The sequence below is a fragment of the Podarcis pityusensis genome, assembly GCF_964106645.2.
Source record: "Podarcis pityusensis genome assembly, chromosome: 1".
In the NCBI taxonomy this organism is placed as follows: domain Eukaryota; kingdom Metazoa; phylum Chordata; class Lepidosauria; order Squamata; family Lacertidae; genus Podarcis; species Podarcis pityusensis.
In genome coordinates, this window is record NC_138028.1 from 86,651,620 (window position 1) to 86,679,210 (window position 27,591).

At 45.8% G+C, this 27,591-nt stretch overlaps 1 protein-coding gene across 5 annotated transcripts; it reads right to left on the minus strand.

The window, feature by feature from the left end:
* Positions 1-11,512: 11,512 nt before the first annotated feature.
* On the minus strand, positions 11,513-27,448 carry CRYBA2 (crystallin beta A2). 5 transcript variants are annotated; one of them, XM_081011179.1, is made up of 7 exons: positions 27,202-27,448; positions 22,657-22,765; positions 19,586-19,780; positions 16,286-16,454; positions 15,830-15,971; positions 12,174-12,316; positions 11,513-11,781 (listed from the first exon to the last, which is right to left on the minus strand). In XM_081011179.1, the coding sequence occupies exons 4-7, from the start codon at positions 16,441-16,443 to the stop codon at positions 11,634-11,636; spliced, it is 591 nt and encodes a 196-aa protein (XP_080867305.1). In that variant the 5' UTR covers positions 16,444-16,454; positions 19,586-19,780; positions 22,657-22,765; positions 27,202-27,448; the 3' UTR covers positions 11,513-11,633. The 5 variants fall into 5 exon arrangements, with proteins under 5 accessions (XP_080867305.1, XP_080867304.1, XP_080867306.1 ...); XM_081011178.1 differs by lacking the exon at positions 27,202-27,448 and adding an exon at positions 24,744-25,038; XM_081011180.1 differs by lacking the exons at positions 19,586-19,780; positions 22,657-22,765; positions 27,202-27,448 and adding an exon at positions 18,338-18,358 and having other exon boundaries at positions 16,286-16,457.
* Between the last annotated feature and the right edge of the window lie 143 nt (positions 27,449-27,591).

A 27,591-nucleotide genomic window follows, 5' to 3' on the forward strand; every position in this document is an offset into this window, starting at 1 on the left:
AAGGAGCTCTTTGGAAACAGGGCCCTCCTAGGCAAACATGATGGTGGTGTCAGTGCTAAGGTTACTGCCACAACTATGGAGCCGAGTGAGAAGTCTATCCAAGACAGCAGATTTTGGGTGATGGTGGTGAAACAGTGTTGCTATTGGCAGTGGAGGCTAAGGCAAAAGGGGCAACACCCCACCAGCTTCACTCTTCCCTCAGCCAGCCTCCACCTGCCTGCCTTCTTACTTACAACCAGCCCAAGGGAAAGGGGTGATGGCTGTCAGCTTTTCCTTCCTCTTTAGACTCAGTATAGAACTTTGTAGAACCTGGCAGGAAGAAGGACAGTGAGAAAATGGTCCTACCTACTGTTGTCCTCCCTGTCTTCTGCCCCGCAACTACCAATGAGCACCAGTTGCCACTGGCTTCTGGGGAGGGGCTGCCAAGGCTCTATCCCAACCTGGTGCCCTCCAGATGCTGTTGGACTCCAGGCCCAGGAGCCCCAGCCAGCACAGCCAATGGTCAGGGGTGATGGGAGCAGTAGTCCACCAGCATTTGGAGGGCACCAGGTTGGGAAGAGTTTTCTACAGAAACGTGGTTCGAAGAGTGGTTGATGAATGCAGGCTGGAGTTGGCAAGTTTGATATGCTCTCTGTCAAAATGCCAAAGAACCTCTATCCTGTCCCCTATTAGAATACAGAACCACAGTCTACCTTTAATTTGGGGGGGGGCAAAATATTTATGAATCAATAATCATCATATCATGCACATGCACAAAAGTTGGGCATTACCTCCTCAGGTCCTGTCATTTCCCCCAGGTTCTGTATACTGTACCTTGTCTGGGCAAGCAGACAGAACAGAGACATCTAGTGGCTAAATAAGGGGAAATGCATGTATTTCACACTGTCAAGGCATCAGAAGGCAGCAAGAAAACAACACGTGGTCTACACTCTTGTTCAGAGAGCTGAAAGAAGGTGGGGTGGGCAGATGAGAGATCTGGAAAGACCAATGCCTATCTGCTTCCTTGCCTTTCCCTTTTGAGTTCTTACTTTTAATCTCAGAAAAATAATAGCAACAGGCCCCCTTGCTATGAAAATTGCCCTTGTTGTTTTGCACACAGGATCTCCCTCCCCATCTTCCATCACTACAAGCAAGTTAAATCTCACCAAAGTAGGAATCAGTTTGCAGGCCAACCCAAAGGTTCTCATTAGCCTGCAACAAAATGTAACTAGAGGCTTAAAGGACAGCTGTCATGAACTGGGACACACTGGGGCAAGCTGGGGAAGGGGAATTTGGTGTAGGAAGTACTCACAGGGTGAAGGAGGTTGACAAGGGCATAGGGGTCAGTGCACAGGATCCAGAGCAGCAGGACCCATCACCAGAGTCAGAGGGGCCCCTGGCTCCACAAACATGGTGGGCTCTGAGGCATAGGGAGCAGCGAGTGGGGTGCTGCAGAAGGCTGAGGCAGGCAAGGTTTCACAGCCCAGTTCACTAGCTGGCCAGGTGGGGCTTGATAGCTCTGGGAGGAGGTGTGTGATTCCTCAGCTGGAGTAGGTTTGAAAAAGATGAGGGTCACATGCCTCGTCAAGCCCAGATGCTACATGCAGCATACAAAGGGCAGCAGAGTTCTAGGGCTGTGTCTGTTCATGTTGATGGATCTCAGCTTGAAGGCTCTAGGATTTCTGTGCTTAGGTTTGGACCTTGGACATGTGGATTGACACTGGACTGGGGACTACTGACTTGCTGCTAGGTAGGTCAGGGGTTCAAGACAACAACTGTATAACTGCTAGCGTGCTCATAGCCCAGGCTAAGCTAAGATGGATGTTTGATTTAATATGGTGTTTGGTGCAATATAACATCAGTGCTGGTGGGCCACTAATCTGTAATCTCATGACATTCCTGCGTATGGACAATGGGTCAGCCATGGCTGGTCTTCTCTGGTGTCTTAATGCAGCCTATGCAATGGAGGGGGTCACAGCGCCACTGTTGGCCATTGGCTTAGGGTTCCTCCACACAATCTGTTTGTTGAGCGTTCATACTGATTTGCTTACACAAAGTTTTCATGGAGGTTACACTATGTTCAGTCTCATTTTGATTTGTTTGTAGATATGTTTCATGACAGTGGGCATTCATCCCAATTTGCTTGCAGGGTGCTCATGCATCTTACTGTTGTTCATCCCACACTTTTCAGTGCATTTTTCAACCACTTTCCTAACTGCATAAAGTGGATCTGCTGTCCTAGGGTGACAGAGGGTTTGAATCCTTCCTGAAAAATAGGAACAGTCTGGAGGCATGCTTAGAATTGCTTGCTGCCACAGAAGATCTGAGTAGCTTTGGGCCAGTTGCTGTTATGGGGGACTGGAATCATTTGAATTCCAAGGCCCATTAGCTGGTTTTGGCAAATTAACACTGTGATGTTCAAAATAACAATGCGATGTTCAAACGACACCTTGTCAGGGCAGCTTAGCTGAACAGTTTGTGTGGGAACAGGCTGCTGTGTGCTGTATATGTGGTGAGACAAGAGATTTGTTATTGCAGGCTCCCTTGCAATGTTTTAATATGTCTAGGGCAAAAATTTCCTTTTCCCTTCTCATATATGGGCATAATGGACATCCTTCCTTTGCTAGGAACCTTTCGTCAGAGATCGCCCCCGGAACAGACACGGCAAGCTATGTTAATGGGTCTGTGTGGTTTACAAGAGATATCCTTTCAGATGTTGAGATGGGGCCTGCTGATATAAAGTATCAGAACCTCTTTAAGAAACTGTTGTCAGATTCAGGAATCTCATGTTAATGCCCTCTGTTAATGGTTTTCTGTACATGCAAGCGGACTGGGAGGTGGCATGCCTCTGAACATGTGCAAAGTGTCCTCTATTCACCTCTCTCTGTGTGTAGAAAAAGATTAGGCTGGGTTTCTTGCACAGAGGATGTCCCACAGGCAGACAAGCTCTTCTGCTTGTGGACCCTAATGGAAACATACTCATTTGGAAGTGTCTGGGGTTCAGGGCTCAAATATCCTTGGATAACCAATGCTGTAGTATTCCAAGGTTTCCATTTCATCGGTTATTGCTGTTACTATGTGTTAAGAGGCACTTCGCCTCTTCCCCATGCAGTGCTAACACTCCTTTTTAAACACTGGGATGGGATGCTTCTGAATGGGAAGTTAAGTGGATCCTCTCCTGGAAGGTTGTCCATAAGAGAATGGGCTGAAAAAGTTTCCCTATCCCAGGTATACAGAAACCATTTGTCCAGGTCATCCCAAATCATCTATTTGGGAAGCCCGACAGGCCATTCACATCCTGTCACCCCTGAGCGGACATGGGGAACCTATGCACCCCTCTCCCCGGATGTTGCTGGACTGCAGCTTCCATCATTCCTGACAATTGGTCTTCTGGGTGTGGCTGATGGGAGTTGGAGTTCAACCCGTCTCTGCCCTGTGATCCATTGGTCCATCGTGTTCCACAGCTGTGCCATCTTTATGTCCTGCTCCATGTTCTGGCTCAAGTGCATCTTCTCCAGCTTGCTACATTTGATCTTTCACAAATGGAGGGCTCTCCTTTCATGCCCCAGACTTGCTTTAGCTGCCTGAGTCCTATTAATCAGCCGCAGGCAACTGAAAACAAGCCCAGCGCAGGTAGGATATGTGGTGTAGATTAAAGATGGTGGAACTGGGTTCTCGATCCCCCAAAGCTTTCCACACAGTCTCTGGAGACATAAAAAGCAAAGCAGCAAAGGAGATGTGAGATAGTGACAACAGCCTCCCTCCCTTTCATGGTGGCAAATACAATAGTCTGGCTTGTAGAGCTGGTGTTGCGCCATATATTTTTTTTATGAGGCTCCAGTTACCCCATCAGGAGGATCTACGTTACCCTGTTTAATCCACTTCTGAGACAGGTGGCTCAGGAGCAGGAATGGGGAATTTGTGGCCCTCCAGGTGTTGCTGGACTCCAACCCCCACTGGCCCATCAGGGAAGACGGGAGTTGCAGTTTAGCAACCGGTAGAGAGACACAAGTTCCCCATCCCTTTTCTGGGGAGAAACGTCGAAAGGGCTAGAAGGGTCATTTACCCACAATGAGAGAGGGCAGAAGGTAAATCAGGATCTACCAATAGCTTTCTGGGTGCTTTGCATGAAACAGATCACAAAGGATTTCTGATTCTCAGTAGTTTAACTATAGCAATGACCAGTGCTTTTTTTCTAAAAAAAATGTTTATGGGTACTCTTTTTGACTCAAGAAAATCACCATTTTATAGTTCAAATCAGGGAAAATAAATACAGCAAATGGACAAAAGTATAAAGATTCACAAAATGTTTAGGGGTATGTGTACCACTACGCACCCCCAGAAAAAAAGCACTGGCAATGACTTTCTACCAGGCTGGGTTGCTGAAACAAAGCTTGTGGGGTGGGAGTGAGTGGGAAACCAGGAACAGATTTTTGAATGAAAGAACCATGAGCTCCATTCCTGGGCTGAGACATGCACTCAGAGGTGCCATATCCCTTAATTCCAAGCGTACTGTATGTCCAGCACAGCCCCCAGTTAAGCCATTCTTTTGCACTTTACTTCAGTTGGTGGACTTTGAGGTTCCATGAAAAAAACAAAGTGGATCCTGCAAACTTGAAATCTACTTGCCAGTGCTGTGGTGCAGCTATTCCAGAGCATCTAACCCCTGTGCATGCTGTGAAGGAGAAACACAACTTGGGGCTATTAACTGTTTGCATTTGGGCACCTAGGTTGAGTAAGAAACAGGGGGAGGAGGAGAGCTACCACCAGTCTAAAATCAGCAGACTGTGTGTACTCTGTGTGAAAATTGAAAATCTGCACTAAGGTAGATGTCACCAGCCACCACCCCCCACCCTGAATTCTACAACATGAATAATCAAATGTGCATATATTTGCACATTTGCATATTCATATTCTGCTGGTTAGAGAGCCTCTCTACCAGTGCAAATCCTGCTCAATGCTCCACAAGGCTTCTAATATTTTTCCAGGTATTGCCCACTCAATTTGTAGCCATAAGGGCTAGAAAAACAAATAAAAATAAATTGGTGCCTGCATGATGAAAGCATGAAATTGCAGGCTATACAAACAGCCTTGAAACATGTACAGTAACAATAAGCAGGGAACCTTAATATGTGAGTAGTACATTTCTCTCTCATCTATAGATGACCATGGTCAGTCCCAACATTTCTGGGATCAGGAAAAGCAGATCCCTCTCTTCAGATGATGTGGCTTCTAGGCAAACATGCATTCTGGAACCTCCATTTTGAAAGCAAATCACCTCTATGTAGGTGGATAAAATGGCATATTATTTCCCTTTTTTATCCTTGCCAAAATCCCCAAAGGATAAGCTATACAGAGACAAACCCAACACAGTAAATCTCATAGCTGATCAAGAGCTGGAACCACACTCTTTCAAACACACTGGCACCAGCCTGGCTGTCTTCTTAAAAGGTAAAGGTAAAGGACCCCTGACAGTTAAGTCCAGTCGCGAACGACTCTGGGGTTGCAGTGCTCATCTCGCTTTACTGGCCGAGGGAGCTGACATTTGTCCGCAGACAGTTTTTCCGGGTCATCAGTGTTAAGTCCTAACCTCAATTGGATTGCGAATTTGGACAAAGGACAGGCTGAAATGCTTTGGATCAGGGAAGGCAAATAAACAGAGCAGGTTCCAGGGACAGGGCAGGGGGAGATATTTTAGGGAGTGATTTTTAGACTGTCCAAGTGTAGTGAAAGGAAATGATAAATGATACAAGCTCACCCAAGTGTATTTTGTGTGCACCCTTTAAACCATCATCTCTGCCACCCTGATTCTGCATTCAGTCACAAATCTGTGATGGATTGAAATCCCCACATCCCCACTTCTACTCACATATGGAAAAGAAATCTGTCTACTCCAATGATGAGTACAGCCAAGTTATGAGGTTCTAGCCATAGGCTGACCTGTCTATTCTCACCAGCACAAAACAGCAATCTTGTGCCCAGAGACCCTGAATAGGTTCAAGTTTCCCATCCCTTAAAAAAAACATAAACACAAAACTTCTAACTCCTGCATGAGGCTCTGGAGCAGACGCCCACTGCATAATCTGCCCCCAGCTTTGTTTCGACTTACCTGTGGGCCTGCTCAGGGAAGAAGCTGACGTGGCCCTGGCAAGGAAAGCCTCAGGTATGCTACCTGCTTGCAAAAGGGAGGGAGGGTGGACAGCTGAGCTCCGGTGGGGTGGGACGTTCTGTGTGTGAAGGAATGTTTGTGCATAGGGAGAGGCCTGTAGCAAGCACTTCCTTATTGGAGGCAGGGCAGAGGGAAAGTGCTAAGGAGCAGCCCACATGCGCCCTGTGATTGAAAGGGCATGTTGAGTAATGCAAACGGATCTGGCTGCCACCTGTTTTCTTGGCAAGGCTTCTCTGCTTTACTTTTAGCAGCTGCATGACAAATAGACATTGCAGCACAGTGTCAGAAACTCGCTGAATTTCTGCCTGTATGCAGTTGTTCACAGCATAGGAGTTCTATCAGAAAATAGGTGATTACCCCATAATACGTGATTGCAAATCAGAAATCGGAAGAATCGAAACATGAATGGGTTGAGGCCGTCTAATTATTTACGATGATGGAGCAGGGAAGCAAACAAATATGCAGGCCATTTCAATTAAGCACATGCTTAACTCTTGTCAGCCAAGGGGACTTTGAAGTACTTGAACTTCATTGGACTGTACCTGTGTGGCATTCATTAGATTTATTAGATATTTTTGTTTTATGTTATGTTTTAAGTTATTCTTATTTTTACTATGTATTTTGTGGTTTTTATGTTGTAATTTAATGTTGTGAACTGCCCTGAGATCTGCAGGTGAAGGGTGATATACAAAATTTAATAAATAATAATAAAAGTAATTTCCAATACTAAATTTTGCTATGCTCCTCTAGCTCAAGAGGAATATGTAACTCCATATGTATATGGACTCTAGGAGAGGGGCAGCTCTTAACTGTGGGGATTGAGCCTAGGATCCTTGAGGCTGGAGGGTATTTCTTCAAAGCCAAAGTATGAGACAGAGTACAGACCTAAGTTCACATTTATAGCAGCTGCAGGACTATAGGCCTGGAGGAAGGAACCTCAGGCCCAGGGGCTGAATGTGGCCCTCCAGGCCTCACTATGTGGCCCTTGGGGCTCTTGCTAGGCCACACTGTGTCCCAGGTAATGCTACTCATTGGCCCTGCTCCACACCCTCTTCAAGTGCTTTTGTTTAGCCAGAACATGTCATTGAATTGCGATAATGCCTCTTGTTTCCTGAAAAGAAGTGTGTGCTCACAGGTGCAAACTGCTTGTGTAGCTTACTGTATAAAGGAAAGACTCACATCTGTTGCTCTGGCCATTTTTGCAACTGCCCTGCACCCACCACTGGCATGAAGCCCCCCAAAAGTTCCATGAGAGACTGTAGCCCTCAAGCTACAGAGATTCCCCATCTTTTCCTTCAAGACCCTTTCTTGAGTTTTTTCCCCCTGCACTGCACAGTAGTCCAGCTTTTCCAAACCTGTTTGCATGGTACACGAGGACAAGCTAAATATTGGCCACATTCACATCTTACATTTGAAGTGCTACAGTACCACTTTAAACAGGCATGACGACTTCCATGGGCTCAACAACTTTGGTTGCTCAAAAGCTCAACAGCTTTGCCAGTCCCCACCCCCAACAAAAATCCTGGCTATGCCCATGATGACTTCCCACAAATTTCCTCTTCCCCCTGGGAAGAGGGGATTGGTTATTGAGCCACCCTGGGGATTGTAGCTCTGTGAGGACAATAGGGGCTCCTAGAAATATTTGAGGAAGCCATGGTGATTTAAAGTGATGGTATAGCACTTTTAAACGTGTAGTGTGCATGTGGCTGTTGTCAGAGAGGTGCAGTATGCTCTGAGCAGCTGGAAGCTCAAGTCATGCTTGGAAATGTTATTGCAGGTACGCCATTTCAGAGCAGCGGGTGAGGGGATTCATCAGGGTGTTTTGAGCACATCGAAGGTTAAATAGCATATATGCTGTGTATTTTCAGAGCATATCCAGTACTGTATATATTATATATAATCTTCAAGCTGTAGGAATGTTATTAACATTGGATGAACAGGCATCCCCCCCTTCTTTTTGAAGCAAGGGGGGTCTGTGCCTTTCTCATGCATATGCTATGTGGATCAGTAAGTAGAACTAGTGATCTCACCACAGGTAATAGGTCCCCCAGGACTAATCCTTGAGTCCAAAATACTGTTTGTGGAAGGGTTGTCAGCCCCTGGTTTTTCCTCCCTGTGTTACCACCCCAGAGGAGTTAATTAATCAATCATGCCCAGTTAATTGCATGATTACCGAGTGAAAAGTGCATTCACGTGAAAATTATTGCTCTTGGACATCTGTGGGTACCACTTGAACCCAAGGTACCACCTGTGTATTGTCAGCGAGGGCAGATTACTAGAATCCAGAGAAATGTGGGACCTGGAGATTAATTCTGCAAGACAAGCACAAGACTCCGACCCTTTTCTGAGTCAGGAGATGGGACGCTCCCCCCCCCCCCCATCAATCGATGCAGAGGAGGGGCTTGGTGGGAATTGGTCCCCACCTTCTCCTCCGGTGAAATGGATCGAAGCAGAGGGAGGGGACATTTATTGTAACCGCCGTGCAATGGAAGGGAAGTCCGGCTGCTAGTGTTTCCCCCACTTCTGGGTGGGTTTGCTCGCTGCAAACGAAAGGCGTCCAGTGCCGGATTCCTGGGCGGATGTGGCTGACTCTGAGAGGTGGAGCCTGGCAGTGTTTTGCTGGAGGGAGGAGCCCCAAGCAAGCAAAGTCAATTCAGTTCAAAGCAGCTCTGTTGGCAAGGGTTGTTTATGTAAGGCTTGCCAAGGTTCACGATAAGGGATGTTTGGAGAGGGAAAAGGAGCCATGCACCTATAATCAGACATGATCTTTTCACCAGGGGCCACACCTGAGTTTCTTTTCATTCAGTGTTGCAAAAATGGCACAGATTTTGTGGCACCTTGCAAGCTGACAAATCTATTGTATGGCATGAACTGTCCTAGAGTCTGCAGAGGCTCATTACATTCCTGAGAACAAATGTCTTGCCAACATGGGCTTGCCAAGAGTAGTGACTACTAATTCCTGGGATGCCCAATTCAAGACCAACAAACCCATACAGAAGTATACCTAATAATCTTCTTTGTCCTGGAACAAATGAAGAAATAAAAAAGAGAATCCCTCTGAATGCATTTTGCATTTTATCAAGTAACTCCAATAACCTTAAAACACTGGAATTAGGGATAAGAGACTCCACATCAGAAGGAAAAAATTACCATTTTACAATTCCCACCCAGAGCCTGCTTTCTCTTTGACAGGCTTTGACAGTATGCTAAACTGTTACCTGCAGTGACCAGTAGCAGCCCAGCATGCTAGGACTGACAGCAGGTCATGTATTGGTTCCAAAAGCGAATCTGAATATTAGGTGATACACTGGATAAGAAAAGTCAATAGGAGTCAAATTGGTAGCTGTAGCCTAGAAGGTGGAGGGAATGTTCATTCAGAGAATAAGATCAGCTGGTATTTCGTGTTTCTCTTTCATTTTCTAGGGCACTTCCAGACCATCACTATTTCTGGCTGGGATGCAATCATATACAGTGGTACCTCGGGTTAAGAACTTAATTCGTTCTGGAGGTCTGTTCTTAACCTGAAGCACCACTTTAGCTAATGGGGCCTCCTGCTGCCGCTGCGCTGCCACTGCACGGTTTCTGTTCTCATCCTGAAGCAAAGTTCTTAACCCGAGGTAAGCAGAGTCTATAACCTGAAGCGTATGTAACCTGAAGTGTATGTAACCCGAGGTACCACTGTACCAGCAAATTTCAGTGGCACAGTTAGAGTTGCACCACAAACCCACTTCCCCCCCCCCAAATCAGACCTTTTCCCAATAAGAAGAATTACAGGAAAGGGTGGGATAATACTTGCTTTATGCTCCCTCAAAACAAATCAGGATGAATGTTCAAAAAACAAATTGTCTTGAAGCAAACCTTGTTTCAGTTCCCAGTTAAGGTTGCCCACTTTAGCCAGCCTGTGTAGCTGTGCCTTTAGCAATAGCTTACTGTATAGAATTGGCAAGTGAAATGAATGACCTTCTGATTTCTACACACCAATCTGCTAGTAAAGCAGACCACTGGGGGGGGGGGGTGTTTGTGGCTTTTTTGGAGTTGACAAGTCTACTTCAAGTTTGTGAGAGTCTTGCCCACTTTACAGATGGTGGGTTGGCTATGAAGCAGATATAGTGTTCTATGAAAGGACTTGTGTTGGTTTAATTGGTTGCTCACTTTTGAATTCAAGTTATGTGATATGTCAGTGTTGCTGTTTTGATTCTATCTGCACTCTTTGTTGCATAACTTGTCATGGGTCATGTAACTTAGGAAATAACATCCAGAGGACAGGACTAGAACTAATGGATGGAAGGTACAGGGAAGCAGTTTTGAGCTAAACCTCAGGAGAAACTTCCTAATGGTAAAAGCCATTTAACAGTGGAGCAGACTTACCTAAAGAGGTGGTGGGCTTTCCTTTGCTGGATACATTTAAGCCAGGTATGGGGAAGATTTGGCCCACTGGACTGATGGAGCTCCCATCAGCCTCAGCAAGCATGGCCAATGGCCAGGGATTACGGGAGATGTAGTTCAGCAAATATCTGGAGAGCTAAAGGTTCCTGACACCTAATCATAGCTGTCAACGTTTTCCTTTTTTTAAGGGAAATTCCTTTATTCTGAATAGGATTCCTCGCAAGAAAAGGGAAAAGTTGACAGCTATGCACCTAATTAAAGCAAAGGCTGTCAACAATGCTCCAGTTGCATCCTGCATTGTAGACAGGGGTGGGCTAGATGACTTGCAAGGTCTTTTCCACATTTATTGTTTTATGAATAGATTCTGTTCACATTTGGATCAAACCTTTGGCTCGTATCTCTCTGTAATTGGGCTGTACCAAAACCTGTATTCTGAGTAGCTGAGGGGGGAACCTCAGACTTCTCCATTTCCATTGCGAGGGGTGAGTGAGCTATGTCTCCACAGTCACAAGGGGAAGAAAGGAAATGAGTCGTTGTGCCTTTGTATAAGGATCCCCAACTAAGGTTGCCAACTTTTCAGCTGGTCTCAGTAACTGTGCCATTAACAGCAGCTTGATATGCGCAGGCATTACAGATAAGGTTTATCTTCATGCTGTGAAAAGCTTCCCTGCCAGATTTCTGAATGTGAAGATGCGGTTTAAAAACACAAGCACAGACCAGACCACTTTTTCTGATTGGTTGGCAATCCTACTGTGGCTCAGTTTTAGTTTCCTTCTGGTGTAAAAAAACAAATGTTTGTCTGTGCCTTGTTGAGGCTTTAGGGATGGACCTTCAGTGTGTTGTTCTGTGTGTCAGAGACAGTGAATTCTGCTTAGCTTTCTCGGTTTGTATGCCAGCAAGTAAACCAACCAGCCTGCTGGGTATAAATAATAATAATAAAAATAACAACAGATGCACAAAAAGAAAGATGGCTTTGGTAAATGCCTTTATTGGCTACCAGGTGCAGGTCTACTGCCTGGCGGGCCCTTAGGCGCAGAGGCAGGTGTGGGGGTGCTGGTGGAGTGCAGGAGGGCCGATGCTGCTGCTGCTAAGACACAGCTCAGTGCTGGACACGGCGGATGGACTGGATCTGGTTGGTGTGGGCCTGGGTGCTGTATTCGCTGTACTTTTTGTATTCACCATTCTGTCTGTCCCGCTCCAGGACATATTGGTAGCCCCGGTACCCTGGGTATTGATATGCCACCCATCTAGGGGATAAAGCAGAACATTGGCAATACAGGCACTTCCAGCCCCAAAAGTATATCCTACACCGAAAAAGGGATAGTTCAGCCCCCCTCCCACTGCTTTTTAACCCGTATCCTTTCGGGGGTCCACTCCTCCTCCAGCAGCTGTTACTGATCAACTAGTCTCAAAAGGATCAGGATGCAACTGGGGAAGGAGACCGGGAGCCTGGGCTAGTTTCTCTTTAAAAAGGGAGGCAGCTATGGCAATCCCAAGATTGCTCATGGTTCATCCAGCTAGCTGTGCTTATCGGTGTTCTTGGCAAAGTAAGAATGAGGTTATGGGAGGATCCCTTTCACAGAACCTATGGGGCGGGTGGCCCTTCCAACTTCACTCCAACTCAGAAGGCATCACTTACGCTCCAGAATTGACCTTGATAGAAGCCACCTCCTTGTTGCCCCAGCCCATGGCCTGCAGGGATGGATAGTCGTCGCTGAGCTCAAACTTGCGTCCTTGGAAGTTCTCTGCCTCATACAGGGTCACTTTGCTGTCACTGTGGTTCTGCAGCATAGGTTAAAGTGGAGGATGATTTGGTGTGGGACTGTCACAGGCAAAGACTTTTAATACCCAACAGATAAACCACAAGTTCACCATGAGTTGCCTAACAGATGAGCAAACACACCATGGCTTATTTCTCCAACATTTGTGTTTTTTTCCAGCTGCCCTAGCCTTGTGTCTTTTGGAGAGTGTCTGCAGTGAGGTGGTGAAACACACCATGTTTATGGAAGGGTGCTAGAGTCACAGATAACACCAAGCCATAGTTAAAACAAACCAAGTGTTGTAAGCCAATAATAAACCACAGTTTCATATGGTGATTTGTTGGCAGTAAACAAACCATAGATACTGCTGGGCAGGGTTCACACGTAATGCTAAACCATAATTTAATAAACTATGACTTAGTGTTGTGTGCGAACCAGGCCAGTTATGACAGAGGAAAGGAAGAAAGCCAAGATCCTTGAATCTAAAAGAACACCATTTGCTATTCCTGCATTTTTATCCACCTTCCCTTTCAGCTCTCCTTTTCTTCACTTTCTTCCCTTTACTCCTCTGTGGCTAAGCCACTGTCCTATTGGCAGGTTGGATTGCAATGATCAGATTGCAGTGGATGGTAGGGCTCCTCAGGCCCTTTTCCTGCACAACCAGCACCTGCCAAAATTCCCTGATCTGTACTATGGACTTGCTCCCTTCTTCCCTACCCCCTCTAATGCCAGTCCCTTCAACCATGTGAGGTCTCGTCATCCTCTGGGTGATGCCACAATGTTTATATTTGCTTCCCCTTATGACTGGACATCTGCGTGGCCCACCTCCCTTCAAAAACCTTTTGAAAATTCCCCCTTTTCCTATAAGGCTTTTGGCACAACCCCTCTTAGTCCCCATCCCCTACAAAGCCTAAATGAACTGTAGACATATACTGTAAACTTCTCAGGAGCTGGAATCTGTATTTTGCTTGACACGCTGTAAAACTCTGTGCACAGTGGTGATACTGCATGTGCACACAGACACACAGACACACACACACACAGAGAGAGAGAGAGAGAGCGAGAGAGAGAGAGAGAGCGTGCAAAGGAGTTTTATCATTCATTGCCTCTGGTTTCCCTAGATCAGAAGTCAACCGCCTGTGATCCTCCAGACATTGTTGAACTCCAACTCCTATAATTCCCAGCCTGCATAGCCAGTGGTCAGGGATGATGGAAGTTAAGAGACCAGTAACACCTGGAGGACCTTGGGTCCCCCATCCCTGCCTTAGATGTCTGTGCTCCTTCAGCCTAGACTCTGGCTTACCATTCCTATTGCACAGCTTTCCTTTGCCTCTCACTTGGGCATCCTTGGGCACTGTATGTGCTGCTGCCAAGCAGCTGTTGGTGAATGACTGTCAAGCATCTTTATGGGTCTGTCTGTTAACATAGTCCCCAGCTAGCAGAAAAGAAAGGCTTGGGATTCTATCTGTTATGCAACAAAAACCCTCCCGGCTTTCCAAGTGGTCAGGATGCATAGTCTCTCACTATCCTGCTGTGGACTCAAGGGGTTAAAACTGAAACTGGGCACAGCTGCATCCCCCCTCCCCCCTCCCCTATCACCCATTCCTGCAGGCTGCACTCCGCCAAGTGATCCTGCCAGCCAGAAAGGAGATGATATCTCACACCCCTTTATTAAAGCGCGGACATAATCTGACTGGTTGTTATTAAAGCCCAGAGATGAGGACGTGCAGAGATTTTAAACCCCGGTTAGGAACAGAAGCAACTGCTCTTCAAGATGGAGTGATATGCCATACTGGCTATAGCCTGTTTGGAGCTGGTACTATATATTTGTCCTAGGAAGCCTGGCTGACACTTGCGAAAAACAAAAACAAAAAAAACCTTTCCTTTTCAATGCCAACCTTTCCCACCCTTGACCAGCTTTCTGACTTTAATGCTAAAAAAAAAGCACCCCTCCCAACTTATTCATTTGTCTATGGAAGCTTTTTAATATATGCCACTCCACATTCATTCATTTATTTAGTTTGCTTCTGCCATTGAGGCAGCTGTTTGGCCCCAAAGCCATGTGCCAAACTGAGCTGTGTGTCTCCCCTTCCTGCCCCAGCACCGTACAGTGAATGAACACCTGGTTCCCCCCATGGGCATGCCTTAGTTCAGTCCACTCTGCTTATGGATTGGGACACTTTTAGACAAAAAAGGAGTCCAAAGCATGTGGTTCATTTTAGAGTGATTTACCGCCTTGGCTTGCAGGGTGTGTATTGTTTGTCAAACAGCATGGGCCTCTTATTGATCTAGCCAAGGGACTCAGCCTTCTGACCCAGAGATGCTGCCATAAAAGCCCCAATGCACAGCACGTCTGCAGAGAGCGATCTAAATTCTTCATTCTCCTCGATTTCACTCATTTTAGTGAAAGCTAGGAGAAGGACTTGGAGGGAATTGTTCTACGGCAGTGATTTTTTTCTCTAAATTTGAAGGTGGCAACCCTAATCTGAGCCTTTCATTGGTTCAGATTAGGGTTGTGGGACCCCAGACCCTGATGAAGCTTTGAACAGAAGGGAAGTATTGTCTCATCACTGCAGGACTAAGATGGCGAAAACCAAAATGGGAGCCACTGTAAAAGATGCAAGCGCCCTCTCGACATCTGGACCTAGCAATCCTGTCTGAGATAAAAGCTATTTCTTCCCCATAGCCACCCTCATTTGTGAAAGGTCATGAAGATAAGCAGGATTGCAACCGTGTTTGGCCCTGTTCTCTCGAGTATATTGTTAACTGTTTATATGTGTCCCTCCCCTCCCCTGTTATTGAGTCACCATCTGGAGAATGGGCTCCCCAATGATATAGGAGATGAGATCTCCGCAGCTTCTCCAAACCCCTTTCCCCCTTGTTCCTTCTGACTGCAGTTATCGCCCTCATTCAACACTGAGTATAATTTTACATTTGCCCTGAGCCCCTGAAAATAAAAAGGTGGAAAACAGGAAGAGTGCCATGGTTTTAGTTGACTGACAGGAGGTATACAGAAATCCGCAACAAAAGAGTTCTGATGAAGAACTCTGTATAACTCAAAAACTTGATTGCTACTGGATTAACAGCACTTCATTTGTCTCATAAAAACAATCACCTTCACCTGTTGTGCATCTGTGGGATATCAGCTTGTCAGACAGCCTGTTAATTTCATTTCAGCTTTGTTAATGTCACTCCCCATGGCAATTTCACTGAAACCACCTTTGTCCTTGAAGACTCTTCTGTCATGCTTCCACTTAATTTATTACAGGCAGCAAATGAAATTGGTATGTTCTGGAAGTAGCTTTGGTTAGAAGAGTGCCTTTCAAAGAGATGGTGCTTGATCAATGAAATATGGTATTGTTGTTGTTGTTGTTTTCCACCACCATTTGGGGATCCCTTTGCCCCACCAGATAGTTTTGTGTTTCCTTTTACTCTGTGCTCTCTGGAACAAGACCGGGAGGCACCCTTCTCCATTGGGGATTGGGTCCCTTTCAGGTGTTTTTTTAGAGCCAAGAGAGTATATTATTGCACTCACAGCACACTTGATAGTCCGGAAGGAGAGCAGGTGTTCGGTCCTGTAGCCACTGTTCCCACTCCAGGCCTCCCACCGAGGGTAGTCTCCTTTCTCCAAGATGAATTGCTGTCCTTGGTATTCAGGGTACTCAAACCCCACCCAGCTGTAAAGATGAGAAGAGAAAGAACGCAAATGATGGTAGCTTCAAATTTAAAACTCACAATAAAATTTAAAAATCAAAATCAAATATTGCTCAAACCATCCAATAACTGCCTGTGAAACATTATGGGGTGAAAGACTGGCAGAAGCCCCCAATGGAGTTCGTTCTCTCTCTCTCTCTCTCTCTCTCTCTCTCTCTCTCTTTCTCTCTCTCTCCTCTTCTACCCATCAGCCATATATATCTGTGGATTCTCCAAGCATGCTGCTCTTTTCAAGCCAGCTTTGCAAATATTGCTCAATGGACACCGAAGCACTTACGGGCCACTTTCCACCTTGATGGAGCGGATCTTGCGGAAGCCACGTTCCATGATGCTGGGACACTCCATCAGAAACTCACAGCGCTTCCCCTGGAAGTTTTCTTCCTCCCAGACGGTTATCTTGAATTGACCCAGGGTCTCCATGTGCTGGCTGGTCATGGGCAGCTCTTCTACTATAGAAATGCAATGTTTGTGGGTTTTAAATGCTTGTTTCTGGTGGTGATGGCAGCAGCAGGGTGGGGTCAGCCCTGTCCCCCTGCACCACCCACAGAAAATCCAAAGTACACCCTGTTAGCAGCTATCATGGAGTAGCATCAGCAAGCACCATGCCATACAGTTAAATGAATGGGTCATGGAGAAGAGACAGACAGTAGCATCTGAAATGCTAGAAAAAGTAAGCAGACTCTGAGGAGGATTATCTTGCTAAGTGATGAATTGTACAGGCCAAGAGAGTCCATGATGCTCCTTTTCATCTATTCCTCCCCAATTTGTCATCTCATTTTACTAGCACCTATCCCTGGTTAGTTTGTACAATCGAGCACCCCCCTGTCCTTGCTGACCAGAGGCTGGATTCATGCAGATGGTGGAGTGAGTCAGTGGAAAATGGGTGCCTACACACCCAGCTCTACCATTAGACAGGGCGATGCAGCTCACCCCAGGGAGCAGGTTTGAAGGTCCTATTAAAGGGACCTTATTTCATTTTATATTATACAGGGTGAGTCCTTTAAAAGAGGCCCTGTGGATACAGAGTACACATGTTCCACGGGGCCTCTTTTCAAAGACTCACTCTGTACTTTCTGACTCGGGAGCCAAATATATTGGGTCTTTTCTTTTTTCTTAAACGGAGCCAAATCTCATACCTTCCTTTAACCTATAGTTCAGTCAACATCTGCAAGTTCTCATAGGACTGTCAGTCCCCATGATCCAGCTGTATTCCTGTCTGTTTATGAGGTATGTTGTCTGGAGCTGAAGGGAAATCCAGAATCCAAGTGACAAGCCCCCTCCCCTCAATGGAAGAAAAGTTTTTGGAAAGCTTTCTTTACATTTTCATTACACACAGCCTGGTGCCAGAATTGTGCCACTAGATTTCTGCTGGCCCCTTCCATCTTACCTTATAGTGCACACTTACTTATACGCACACCCTTCAGTGCTGTGTTTGACTTTCCTGCCAATGCATTCTAATTGTTACTTTTAAAAGAACAAAAGAAAAAAGGATAGCCCTGTTGCAGTTGTGGGTCATACAGAATTCTAGAGGTAGATGGGTCTGAAATGCCATTCAACATAGCCCTCTATCTAAAGGCAGGACCAGTCATTCAACAACAACACCCATCAACTAATACAATCGAGACCACAGCTTGCTGCCAGCAAAGAGCAGGTGCATCAGGAAAGGTGCCGATAGAACAAACATCTCCAAGTAACTCATGAAAGCAAGCGAAACCAGTACAGAACCATACCCTGGAGGAATGTGCTGAACCTTTCCTGCCCAATTCATCCCCTTTGTCGGTTGACCCAGAAATTATGAGTTGAAGTCCTTGCAGAGAAATCTTTCCCCAGTGATTCTCCAAGGGAAGGAAAGTATATAGGGAAGGGGGAGACACTCAGTTCCATTCACATTTAAATTCACATTTTCCAAAGCAGTTATCCTTCAATTTTGTACTTCTCCCAATTTTGCAATGCAATTCTCAAAGCAAACAGTGTTTACAAAAATGCATGTATTTGGGGAAAGTGTGCATAGAAACGAATATGTATGCATAATGCATAAAAATGCATTATATTAGGGGGAATTGCTAGCAAAAATGTGTACATTACTTAAAACTGCATCCAAAAGTATGTTTTTGGAGAAATACGCGCTAAATCCAAATGAATTTTTATGAGAATTTAGGGAAATAAAGCACAAGATTGCTCCAGAAATATGAGGAATCAAATTTAAGACGGGAGAAACTGAGAGAACCAAAACTGATAGGTCCTTCCATCCCTACCAGGATACCACACATAAGGACACAGGGGGTGGGCCACTGGGGCTGTTTGGGGAGGGCAGGGGGCTGGTACTTACTTGGCTGGCAGTGCACGGAGGCAAGAGTGGTGGTGCTGGGCTGGGGGACCCCAGCAGCATTATATAGCCTGGCTTGGCCAAGTGTCCAATGACTGAGCACCAATAGGTTGTGCTGAGTCAGCAGTGGCAGCTGTGGGAGGTGAAGCAGCCCAGCCCCAGCCCGGGCTGTCCATTCCTCTTACCCATCATGGCGAGATGCCTCTCCTCTCTCCTGAGGCTAACAATGGGAAGCACTGGGCATGTTTGCTTAGCAGCGGAGGGACACAAAAGACAAAGGCCCTGACGTGCCATTTTTCTTTCACCCGCCAAACAATGCCTCTGCTCAGCCGGAGGATTAAGAACACGGCCCTTTCCCAGGACATTGCACAGGAAAGGCTGACAGCCATTACACAGGACAGAGAAGCTACCCCTGGCGCCATCAGGGATGGCACTCTAGAGAAATGCCTCCCTCTGCCCCAAGTGCCTCATACTTTCCTGTCCCTGGCATCGTGCCCCTCAGAGTGTGAAACCTTACTGAGCCTACACATCTGGGGTGATTCAAAAGCCCTCAAGTTAGCTCCAGGTTTTGTGACTCAGATTCCCCCTCTTGACTGTAGTTTCCTTCTCAGAGCTACAACGGGCAGCACCCTGAACAAACTACAGTTCCCAAGTTCCTTGGGGGGGGGGGATCATGTGTTTTAAATGTGTGTTGGATATGCTGTAAATGTATGGTGTGGGCCTGCCACACCAAAGCAATAAGAATGCACATTTCTGCTTTGGCACCCTTTACATTTTACCCTGATTGCTATACCACAAGGGTGAGGAACCTGCGGTCTTCCAGGTGTTGGTGGATTACAGTTCACATCCTCCCTGACCATTGGGTGTGCCGGCTGTGGCTGATGGGAGATGCAATCCAACAGCTGGTGGCTTACAGGTCCCCCCAGCCCCTGTTGTACCTAGATGGGGTAACAGCTGTAGGGAATGTCTACTCCAAAGAAGTAGATAATAAGCAAGAATCCACATCTAAAGTAACCTGGCGGCATATGTCAACAACTAATAGGTAAATGCCACAAAAACATGTTATTTCCCTTTAAGAATTCTGGGAACTGTAGTGCACAGTTACAATTTTCAATCACCCTTAGCAAACTACAGTTCCCAGAATTCTTTGAGGAAAAGATTGTGCTTTAAAAGTATAGTATACATGGAGCCATAATGTGTGCACAGCCTTGTGGGGTTGCGTTCCAGCCACAGTGATGATACAGTACTTGCCTTGCACAACAATGAAGGGCTGTCCATTTGTATTTCAGAGTAACCTCTGTGGGAGCCACACCTGCTTCAGTGGCCTCCCAGCCCATTCTATTCTTGTAGAAATCCTTCCACGAAAATCCAGCACTCTGTTGTGGTTGTTGAGAATCCCACCCTGGCCCACAAGGGGGTGCAGAAGGGCAGGGATTGTTCAGGGAACTGCAAAAGAGAAAGACAATGGGTAACAACTCACTAACTGAAATGAATCAAAACTATTTCCCACTTGCTTTCCCCTCCTGATATTCTATACCAGGCTTCCACAACCTCGGCCCTCCAGAAGTTTTGAGACTACAATTCCCATCATCCCTGACCACTGCTCCTGCTAGCTAGGGATCATGGGAGTTGTAGGCCAAAAACATCTGGAGGGCCAAGGTTGAGGAAGCCTGTTCTATACATTATTACAGTTCTGTTTTGGTAGGTTTAGATCAGGGGTCAGCAAACTTTTTCTGCAGGGGGCCAGTCCACTGTCCCTCAGACCTTGTGGGGGGGCCGGACTATATTTTGGGGGGGGGGGATGAACAAATTCCGCGGGCCAGATTTAGAAGGTGATAGGGCAGGATCTGGCCCCCAGGCCTTAGTTTGCCTACCCATGGTTTAGATGTATTATTGATCTGTTTTTCACCCTTCCAACTCCCCTCTCCTTCTCTCAGGTCTTCTGAAGATTGTTACTCTGTGGGTTCTATTGTTCTATATTTGTACAGAGCTTTGTGCATATTAGGTGCTTTCATAAATGACTAGTTATGATGTGTGTGTAGTTTGATGGGGTCATAGAGAAGCTGTGATCTTGGGCTCACAGTTATCACGCTAGCCAGTATTTTCCCCCTTCGGTTACATTTTGGCTTTTAACCGGCTAATTAACTGATTCCTCTTAAATATTCTTACATATTAAATTAGGCACTTCACATTTATAAAGATGAGTGGGGTGCATATGTAAAATAAATACATGGCAAACCTCAGTGAAGTTGCTTCTCTGAGGAAGCTGAAGGCAACTTAGTACCTTTTAGATGTGTAAGGTGACCCATGTGACTTCAGCATTTCTGAGATCCAGGCCCATGAGGCAGATGAGGCAACCGCCTCACCTGGAAGGATCCATATGGACTGCAAATCTGGCCTCCAAGGAACGCTTCACTCACCAGTACGGCAACGGTGCCAGCGGCAGCTGCAACATGCTCCTTGGAAGACAGATATGCAACCTCCTTGGCAGCCCTCCCCCATGCTGCCTACACAGCAGATCTCTCTTGACTGGTCTCCAACTCCGTTATGATCATTGTTAATCTTTATTTCCCCTTTTTTTCCTGATGTAGATCTTCACTCGCCTCTTTTTTGTGGCAGGGTTTGTGTGCCATTATGCGTTCGTCTCCTCCAAAATATGGGTTGGACTAGCTGACCCTTGGGACATTTTCCAAATCTACAATTCTATGGCTCTATGTATTTTGTGTTTTTATCTTGTATTTTTATGCTGTGAACCGTCCTGAGATCTTCAGATGAAGGGCAGTATTCCGATTATACACGTGTTTGCATACTTGTGTATAATCAGAACACTCACTGAAAGCCCGTAAACACCTCATTCCAACCCTGCCCCATTCTGCCTCCTTTTGTGATGTTTTTGTGATGTTTTCAGGTCGCTTCCAGGTTTGGCACAGTGCATGCGATTGCAGTCGCACACATATGAGATGAGCCTAAAATGGTCGCTGGCTGTATACAAATTTAATAAATAAATAGTTACAAATGTCAGATTGAAGCCATGCATTCTGATGTGATGTGTTTTGTGGCCCCACCATTTTTATACTTTCATAGTCATTCTATAATTTACTTTGACCCCTAAGTTGTTTATGGATCATCAATGTGTTAGGAATGGCTTGGGTGAGTTGAACCTCTTCCACGCTAGGAAGATGAAGGATTAGACGAGAAGACCACAACTGCCTCCATAAGGAAAGTGGGGATGAGTCTCAACAGTTGTCCTGTTTAACTTTGCATCAAGGGAAAAGAGAAGGCACCAATATGCTCCCCCCCCCCCCCGGCATCCAAAGGTGATTCAACTCCTTAATGCTTTGGAACAATTGCATCTCATGCCCTTCTGCCAGCTGTTCTATCCTCAACAACTGGTGCTGTCTCTAGGGGATCCTAACTAATCTGCTAGCCATACTACAAGCAAGAGAAGAAGGGGGGTATTTTGTTTCCTGTGTTGAAGTTGCTGCCTCCTATTGTTAGCTCAAGGCCTTCTTCTTCTGCTGCGTAAGTTAATTTGATCTGTCAGGTCCATTCTATGCAGCACTAAAACAGATAATGTCTTTTGTTGTACCTAGCAGGCATGGTCAGTAAATATCTCTTCCTTGCAAGGTTTTCAGGATAATTTGGACCTCAATATTGATTGGCTGGTCTACTTGCAAGTGGTTTCCCTATTTCTTCCCTCCATGTCCTTTACTGGCTTGGGATGCCCAAATGCCACAGGAAGCAATGGTTTAATTACTCCAAATGGCCCCACCCCACCCCAGTGACCGGCCTTGAAACTTCCAAAGCAAAAGTGTCTCTATTCTGTAGAGTTCAGTTGTCATTTCCTGAGTCCTTCGCACCCAGGCCAAGGCCAAGTAGCTTGCCATGTAAGAATAAGAAAAATTGCACCTCCCGAAACAAGTTATTCTATGCTTCTGTTGAAAGAACAACGTTGCATCCAGTTACCCTACTGGTATTGGTGGAAAGAATGTCTGTGGTTTGTATCTAGAAAGCTTGGCTGATCTAGTTGGTGAATTAAATGTGAGCAATCATTTCAGTTAATACACCTCTAGAGTACCTACAAAGAACTTGGCATCATTATCTTTGATTCGTTTGTTATAACAGACCAGAGTATAATTAGTTTGTTGAGCTACGGTAAATCGCTGAGTAACCAAACCTTCTATTTGACTTCATTAAAAGTGACTGAACCAATGAAATCACTTACTTTCACATCATGGGACCAACCCCCAAACCAGCCACACAATTACATCCACAAATTAGGTAAATGTTGAATAAGGAACCAAGGCAATAATAAATCCTACCACTTGTTAAGTGTATGATTGAGTAAATAGTGTCAAGCCGAGTCTGCTGGTTCTTCTGCAGATTTCCAAAGCGTGGGGCACCAAACACCTTCCCTTATTTTCAGCCCCTCTAGGTGGAATAATAGGAAGGCAGGTGAGCGATTGCATAGATTTAACAGACTGCAGCAGATCCCTCAGTGTGGATTCCTGGTCCCCACATGTGTGTGACTGTCCAGTACTAGGGAGACAGTTTTGCTGCAGCCACATTTCCCCCCTCCCTCCCTGGAGCAGATGGAAGCAGCACCAACCCCTGTTTATCTTGCCACCCGTTGCCTGGTGCACTGTTTGCTCCGAGGACCATTTCCTGCTGCAGGCACAGATACAGCTGGGTTTATTTACCAGGTCTGGCTGATTAGATCAGGAATAGCTCCCACTGCCTCTCTTCTCCCTCTTCCCCCAACTCACACTCTCTCCCTGCTTCTGCCATCTGATTTCACTAACAAATCATCCTGCCGCCTTAGGAAGGAAATGCAAATAGGGCAGGCAGCCTGTCATTTACCCCAATGCAGCCAGGTGCTAAGGTGGCAGGAAAAGCATCTCCTTCAGTAAGAGCTAGGAGATGTCCAGGCCACTGAATCCATTCCAAATACAAGTACACCACCTGTTATTTATCACTTTGGGTACTGTGGACCAACAGGCAGTACTGGCAGCATTCTGGACAGGGCACTCTTTTTTCTGACACTCCTTCACTCCAGCACAAATGTTCTTGAACCTTAAGCTTAGGAATGACCAGTTGCCTCTTTCTCATGCACTCACTTGCAAGTTTCTGATCACTCATTGCTTCATCATCCTCACGGGTTGCCTGATCTGAAAATCCCAAGAGGGCAGCAAGCTCCAGGACCTCTTGTGGAGAGTCCCCATCTTCAGTCTGTTACCTCTATAGTGCCCCTTTGGACCTCACTACTCCCTTTAGATTTCCAGATCTAGGCAGGTCTTTGCATCTTTAGGAGCTTTTCCATCATATTGCAGATATTAAAGGGACATAAGCCACACCATACAAAGGTGGCAACCTTACATCTAGTTTCCAAAATACCTCTGCCTATCCACACCTTTCCTGCCGTCATCTCACAAGCTTTTCCATCCTGAACCCCTTAATGTTAGATGTTCTTCCAAGATGTGAACCATATAACCCTTCAAGTCATAACACTAACTTTGGCTGTATAAAGGTGGCGAGGAAATCCAATGTGAAAAATAAATAAATAAAAGGGCACTATCACAGCAACATATGGACATGTATGCAACACCAGTATTTGGAAGGGACATGATGTTAAGGGAGGGCCAGATTTCTTGGGAAGACCTTGCTTCTCAGCTTTCTGGTTGGCTTCAGTCTGCTTCATACCCAGTTCTCCTTGTACCCAGCCAAACTGATACCCTCTTCCCTCCCTGGACTGAAGATACTGTTTAGCTGATTGGTTTGTTCCTTGAGTTGATGGAATGTTCGTGACCAGCATCATCTGGTCAGGTTACCTTGGATCAAGTTCAATTCTTGCAGTCTGAGAATGCAGACAAGCTGCTTGAAGGAGGTTGACTAAGTGTCCTTTTAACCCTTGCCCATCATGGCTTACAAAAGGCAGATGAAAGGGTGTTGCTGGGTGAGTCCACTGAGTTATGAATGCCTTGTCGCATGAGGGAGAAGGTGCCACTGGTCCATAAGGAGGCAATGGTCCATCCCCTTCCCAAGAGGGATTCCCCGGATACAGAGGTACTGAACAACTATTGTCCAGTTTCCAAAAACAAGTTGCATGATAGTGCATGAAAACTGCCTTTGTCACTCTGTTCAGTCAATTGCTGCAAGAGATTTTACTTCCAGATTTTGTAGGTGCGTTACAGTATAAAGAATAAAAATATGTATGTAGTGCTTTTCTAGAAAGCCCAAAGCACACATACAGTACATCATTAATGATGCCCCTGTAAGGTAGGCCAATATGATTAGCCGCATATTATATAGCTTGAGGAGGATAGTAGTTCACCGAAGGCACCCACTGAGTTCTTGACTGAGCTGAGCTGTTTGCTCTGAGGGGCATCCAGTTCAAAGCTCATGCTCTTACCCACTCCCCAGACGTCTTTAGGAGAAGGATCTTTTGAGAGGAAGGCTCTGAAGGGACCTCTGAAAGGAAGAGCATCAGCTTAATGTTTCTCTGTATTTGGACACTGGGGAGACACACACACACACACACACACACACACACACACACCCTTGCCCTTGGTACACAGTGTGAAAGGAAACAGACCTGCTGATATCCTGAGCACAGCTTCTCCCGCCCCCGCCCTGAACATCAAGTTACCTGTCTGGCCTCTGATTGCTATGGGGACTAATCCACCTGAAAGGCCACAAAAGACCAGCCAGCTGTTACCACACAGATGATAATGTCTCAATGCCTGGCTCCCGGGACTGAATAAGGGTCTCTAATTGATGCCACTTCCATAGCGGAAGCCTCCTAGCTCCATAGAACTGTATAGCATAGATAGACCCTAAACATATGAACTCACAGCAGTGACACTCTATGAACTGCTTTGTTTAAATAAATAAAAAGTGTGCCACCTCTCTCAAACGTGAGGCAGTTAACAACAGTCATAAAAAGTGAGATGGAATTTCACAGCTAAAACAAAAACAAGGACTTGGGGGGAGGGGGAATTAGAATGCCTATATCTAAAAATTACCCCAAAAATATGTGCATTGCATTTCTCCCCCCCCCCCCCGCATGTCAAGAGAGAGGGAGGGACACAACTGGATTTCTTCCTGTAAACTTGACCAGTATGTTGGAGCAACCACTGTGAAAGTCCTGCTTCCTTCCTCAGTATCGAAACTCCTCAGCAGGGCCCAACAAGAGGGACTTTAACTGGCAGCGGTACAGGTAGCTTGAGAGATGCCCCAAATTAGGAATACAGATTGGTAAAACTTTTTATGTTGACGTGCAGGGAATGTGCAGATGCTTAGTGTAGTCAGAGCCAAAATTGAGCAGGCTTATTCCTTTTCTATTTCCCTTTCTGACACCCCCTTGTCTTTCTTTCTTTCTTTCTTTCTTTCTTTCTTTCTTTCTTTCTTTCTTTCCTCCTTTTTCAGCCCTCTCAGTGATCTGTACAGGGAGGGACAGATTGCTCTTGCTAGAGGTCTGATCACTTGCAGAGCTTTCCCCCACTTCCTCCTTCAGCTTATCCCCCCCCCCCATCTCCACTCTCCCTGAAGGCAACAGCTATGTGTGGCTTTGGGGTCCAGGTTCTGCACCCTGTCCTAAAATACTGGTGGATCTAGAGGGTGCAGGCTGGAATTTGTGTGTTGTTTGGATGTGGACATCGGAGGTAGCATCTGGCTATAGATTTGCTAAATGTGTGTGTTAATGCATGTACAAAGGGTAGCCAGATGTAAAGATGGGTAAGACTCCTGTATCTTGAAATTGCTGTATATAAGAGGGGATGCTCACAGGTATAGATTGTCACTTAGGAATGAAAATACAACACTTTGAAAAAAAGCAGCCCCAACTGTTGAAAGAATAAGTATTACATTACTCAGATGTAATAAAGGACCAGGCTTCCATATTTCTTCATAATTTTGTATAATCATAATTGCTATCCTGCCTGTTCTAGTGCTTAAAGTGGCTTGCCACAATAAACACAATAGAACCTTACTATTAAAACAATCTCACGTAAAAAGAAAGGCTCCAGAACAGAATCATTTAAGGTCGTCAGCAGCAGCAGCAGATCATGTCAACAGTACTTTCAACTGAAAGTCTTAACAAAGTGGTTTTGTATTTTATCCTTAAGGCAAGGAGGGAGTCAAATAGGGAAGTTTAGCTAGTGCAGTTGTTCCCCTCACTCATGCAGCACTGAGAAAACAACCATATACTGAAATGTCTTCTACACAACTATTAAAAATGATGGGGGCCTTGGATAACGTTTCTGCCAAAGCCTTAGGGTTACCAGCTTTCTGAACCTTTAACAACAGTATGATCTGCAGATACCATGGACTGCAAGAAGATCAAACCTATCCATTCTGAAGGAAATCAGCCCTGAGTGCTCACTGGAAGGACAGATCCTGAAGCTGAGGCTCCAGTACTTTGGCCACCTCATGAGAAGAGAAGACTCCCTGGAAAAGACCCTGATGCTGGGAAAGACTGAGGGCACAAGGAGAAGGGGACGACAGAGGACGAGATGGTTGGACAGTGTTCTTGAAGCTACTAACATGAGTTTGACCAAACTGTGGGAAGCAGTGGAAGACAGGAGTGCCTGGCATGCTCTGGTCCATGGGGTCACAAAGAGTCGGACATGACTAAACGACTAAACAACAACAACAACATGATCTGCACAATTAGCTATCTCGTTGCTCCGGAAAGTTGAAGTCAATTTGAAGTCCATGTAGTTGCTGAGGGATTCCCTCCCTTTCTGGCCAGTTATTGGCGACCCTATGCGAAACTCGAAATAATTGTATAGAAAAGGGAACTTCACTTTGTTTCAGCTGGGCACCCTTGTTGAAGCCTTGTCCTCTATTATTTCCTGATAATACATTACCTTGTAGTCAGTAAAGGATGGTTTTCAAAGGGGGCTTGGGTTGGGAAAATGTGGTGTTGGTGTTGTGAAATTGATGGAAACGGAATAATAATAAACACCCTAATTTGTGTTGGTAGCAGAATATCTACAGCTTAGGGAGTGAACGATTTCCATCTTCAGTGGTCGGCCCTGCTGGTGGGAAGAATCGGGGCAACAGACTATTTAGCAGAGCAGATAGGGAAATTTCTCGTCACATGGGGATCTAAACCTCTAGTGCTACCTGGCCCAGTTGCTAGGTAGCACACTTCCAGGGGAGGGGCCTTTTCCCCTACGGTGATCATGGTAACACATGGAACCTCGAAAGAGCAGCAGTTTTTGTTATTTTCCTCTATGATTACCACAGAACCTTCA

What these genes read in the sequence shown, in the direction of transcription:
- CRYBA2 (XM_081011179.1), bottom strand. Translation starts at nt 16,443, where the DNA reads ATGACCAGCCAGCACATGGAGACCCTGGGTCAATTCAAGATAACCGTC. An exon ending in TCCGGACTATCAAGTGTGCT is followed by an intron (nt 12,317 to 15,829) that starts GTGAGTGCAATA and finishes CCTATGCTGCAG; the next exon opens with AACCACAGTGACAGCAAAGT. An exon ending in ATCAAGGTCAATTCTGGAGC is followed by an intron (nt 11,782 to 12,173) that starts GTAAGTGATGCC and finishes TTTATCCCCTAG; the next exon opens with ATGGGTGGCATATCAATACC.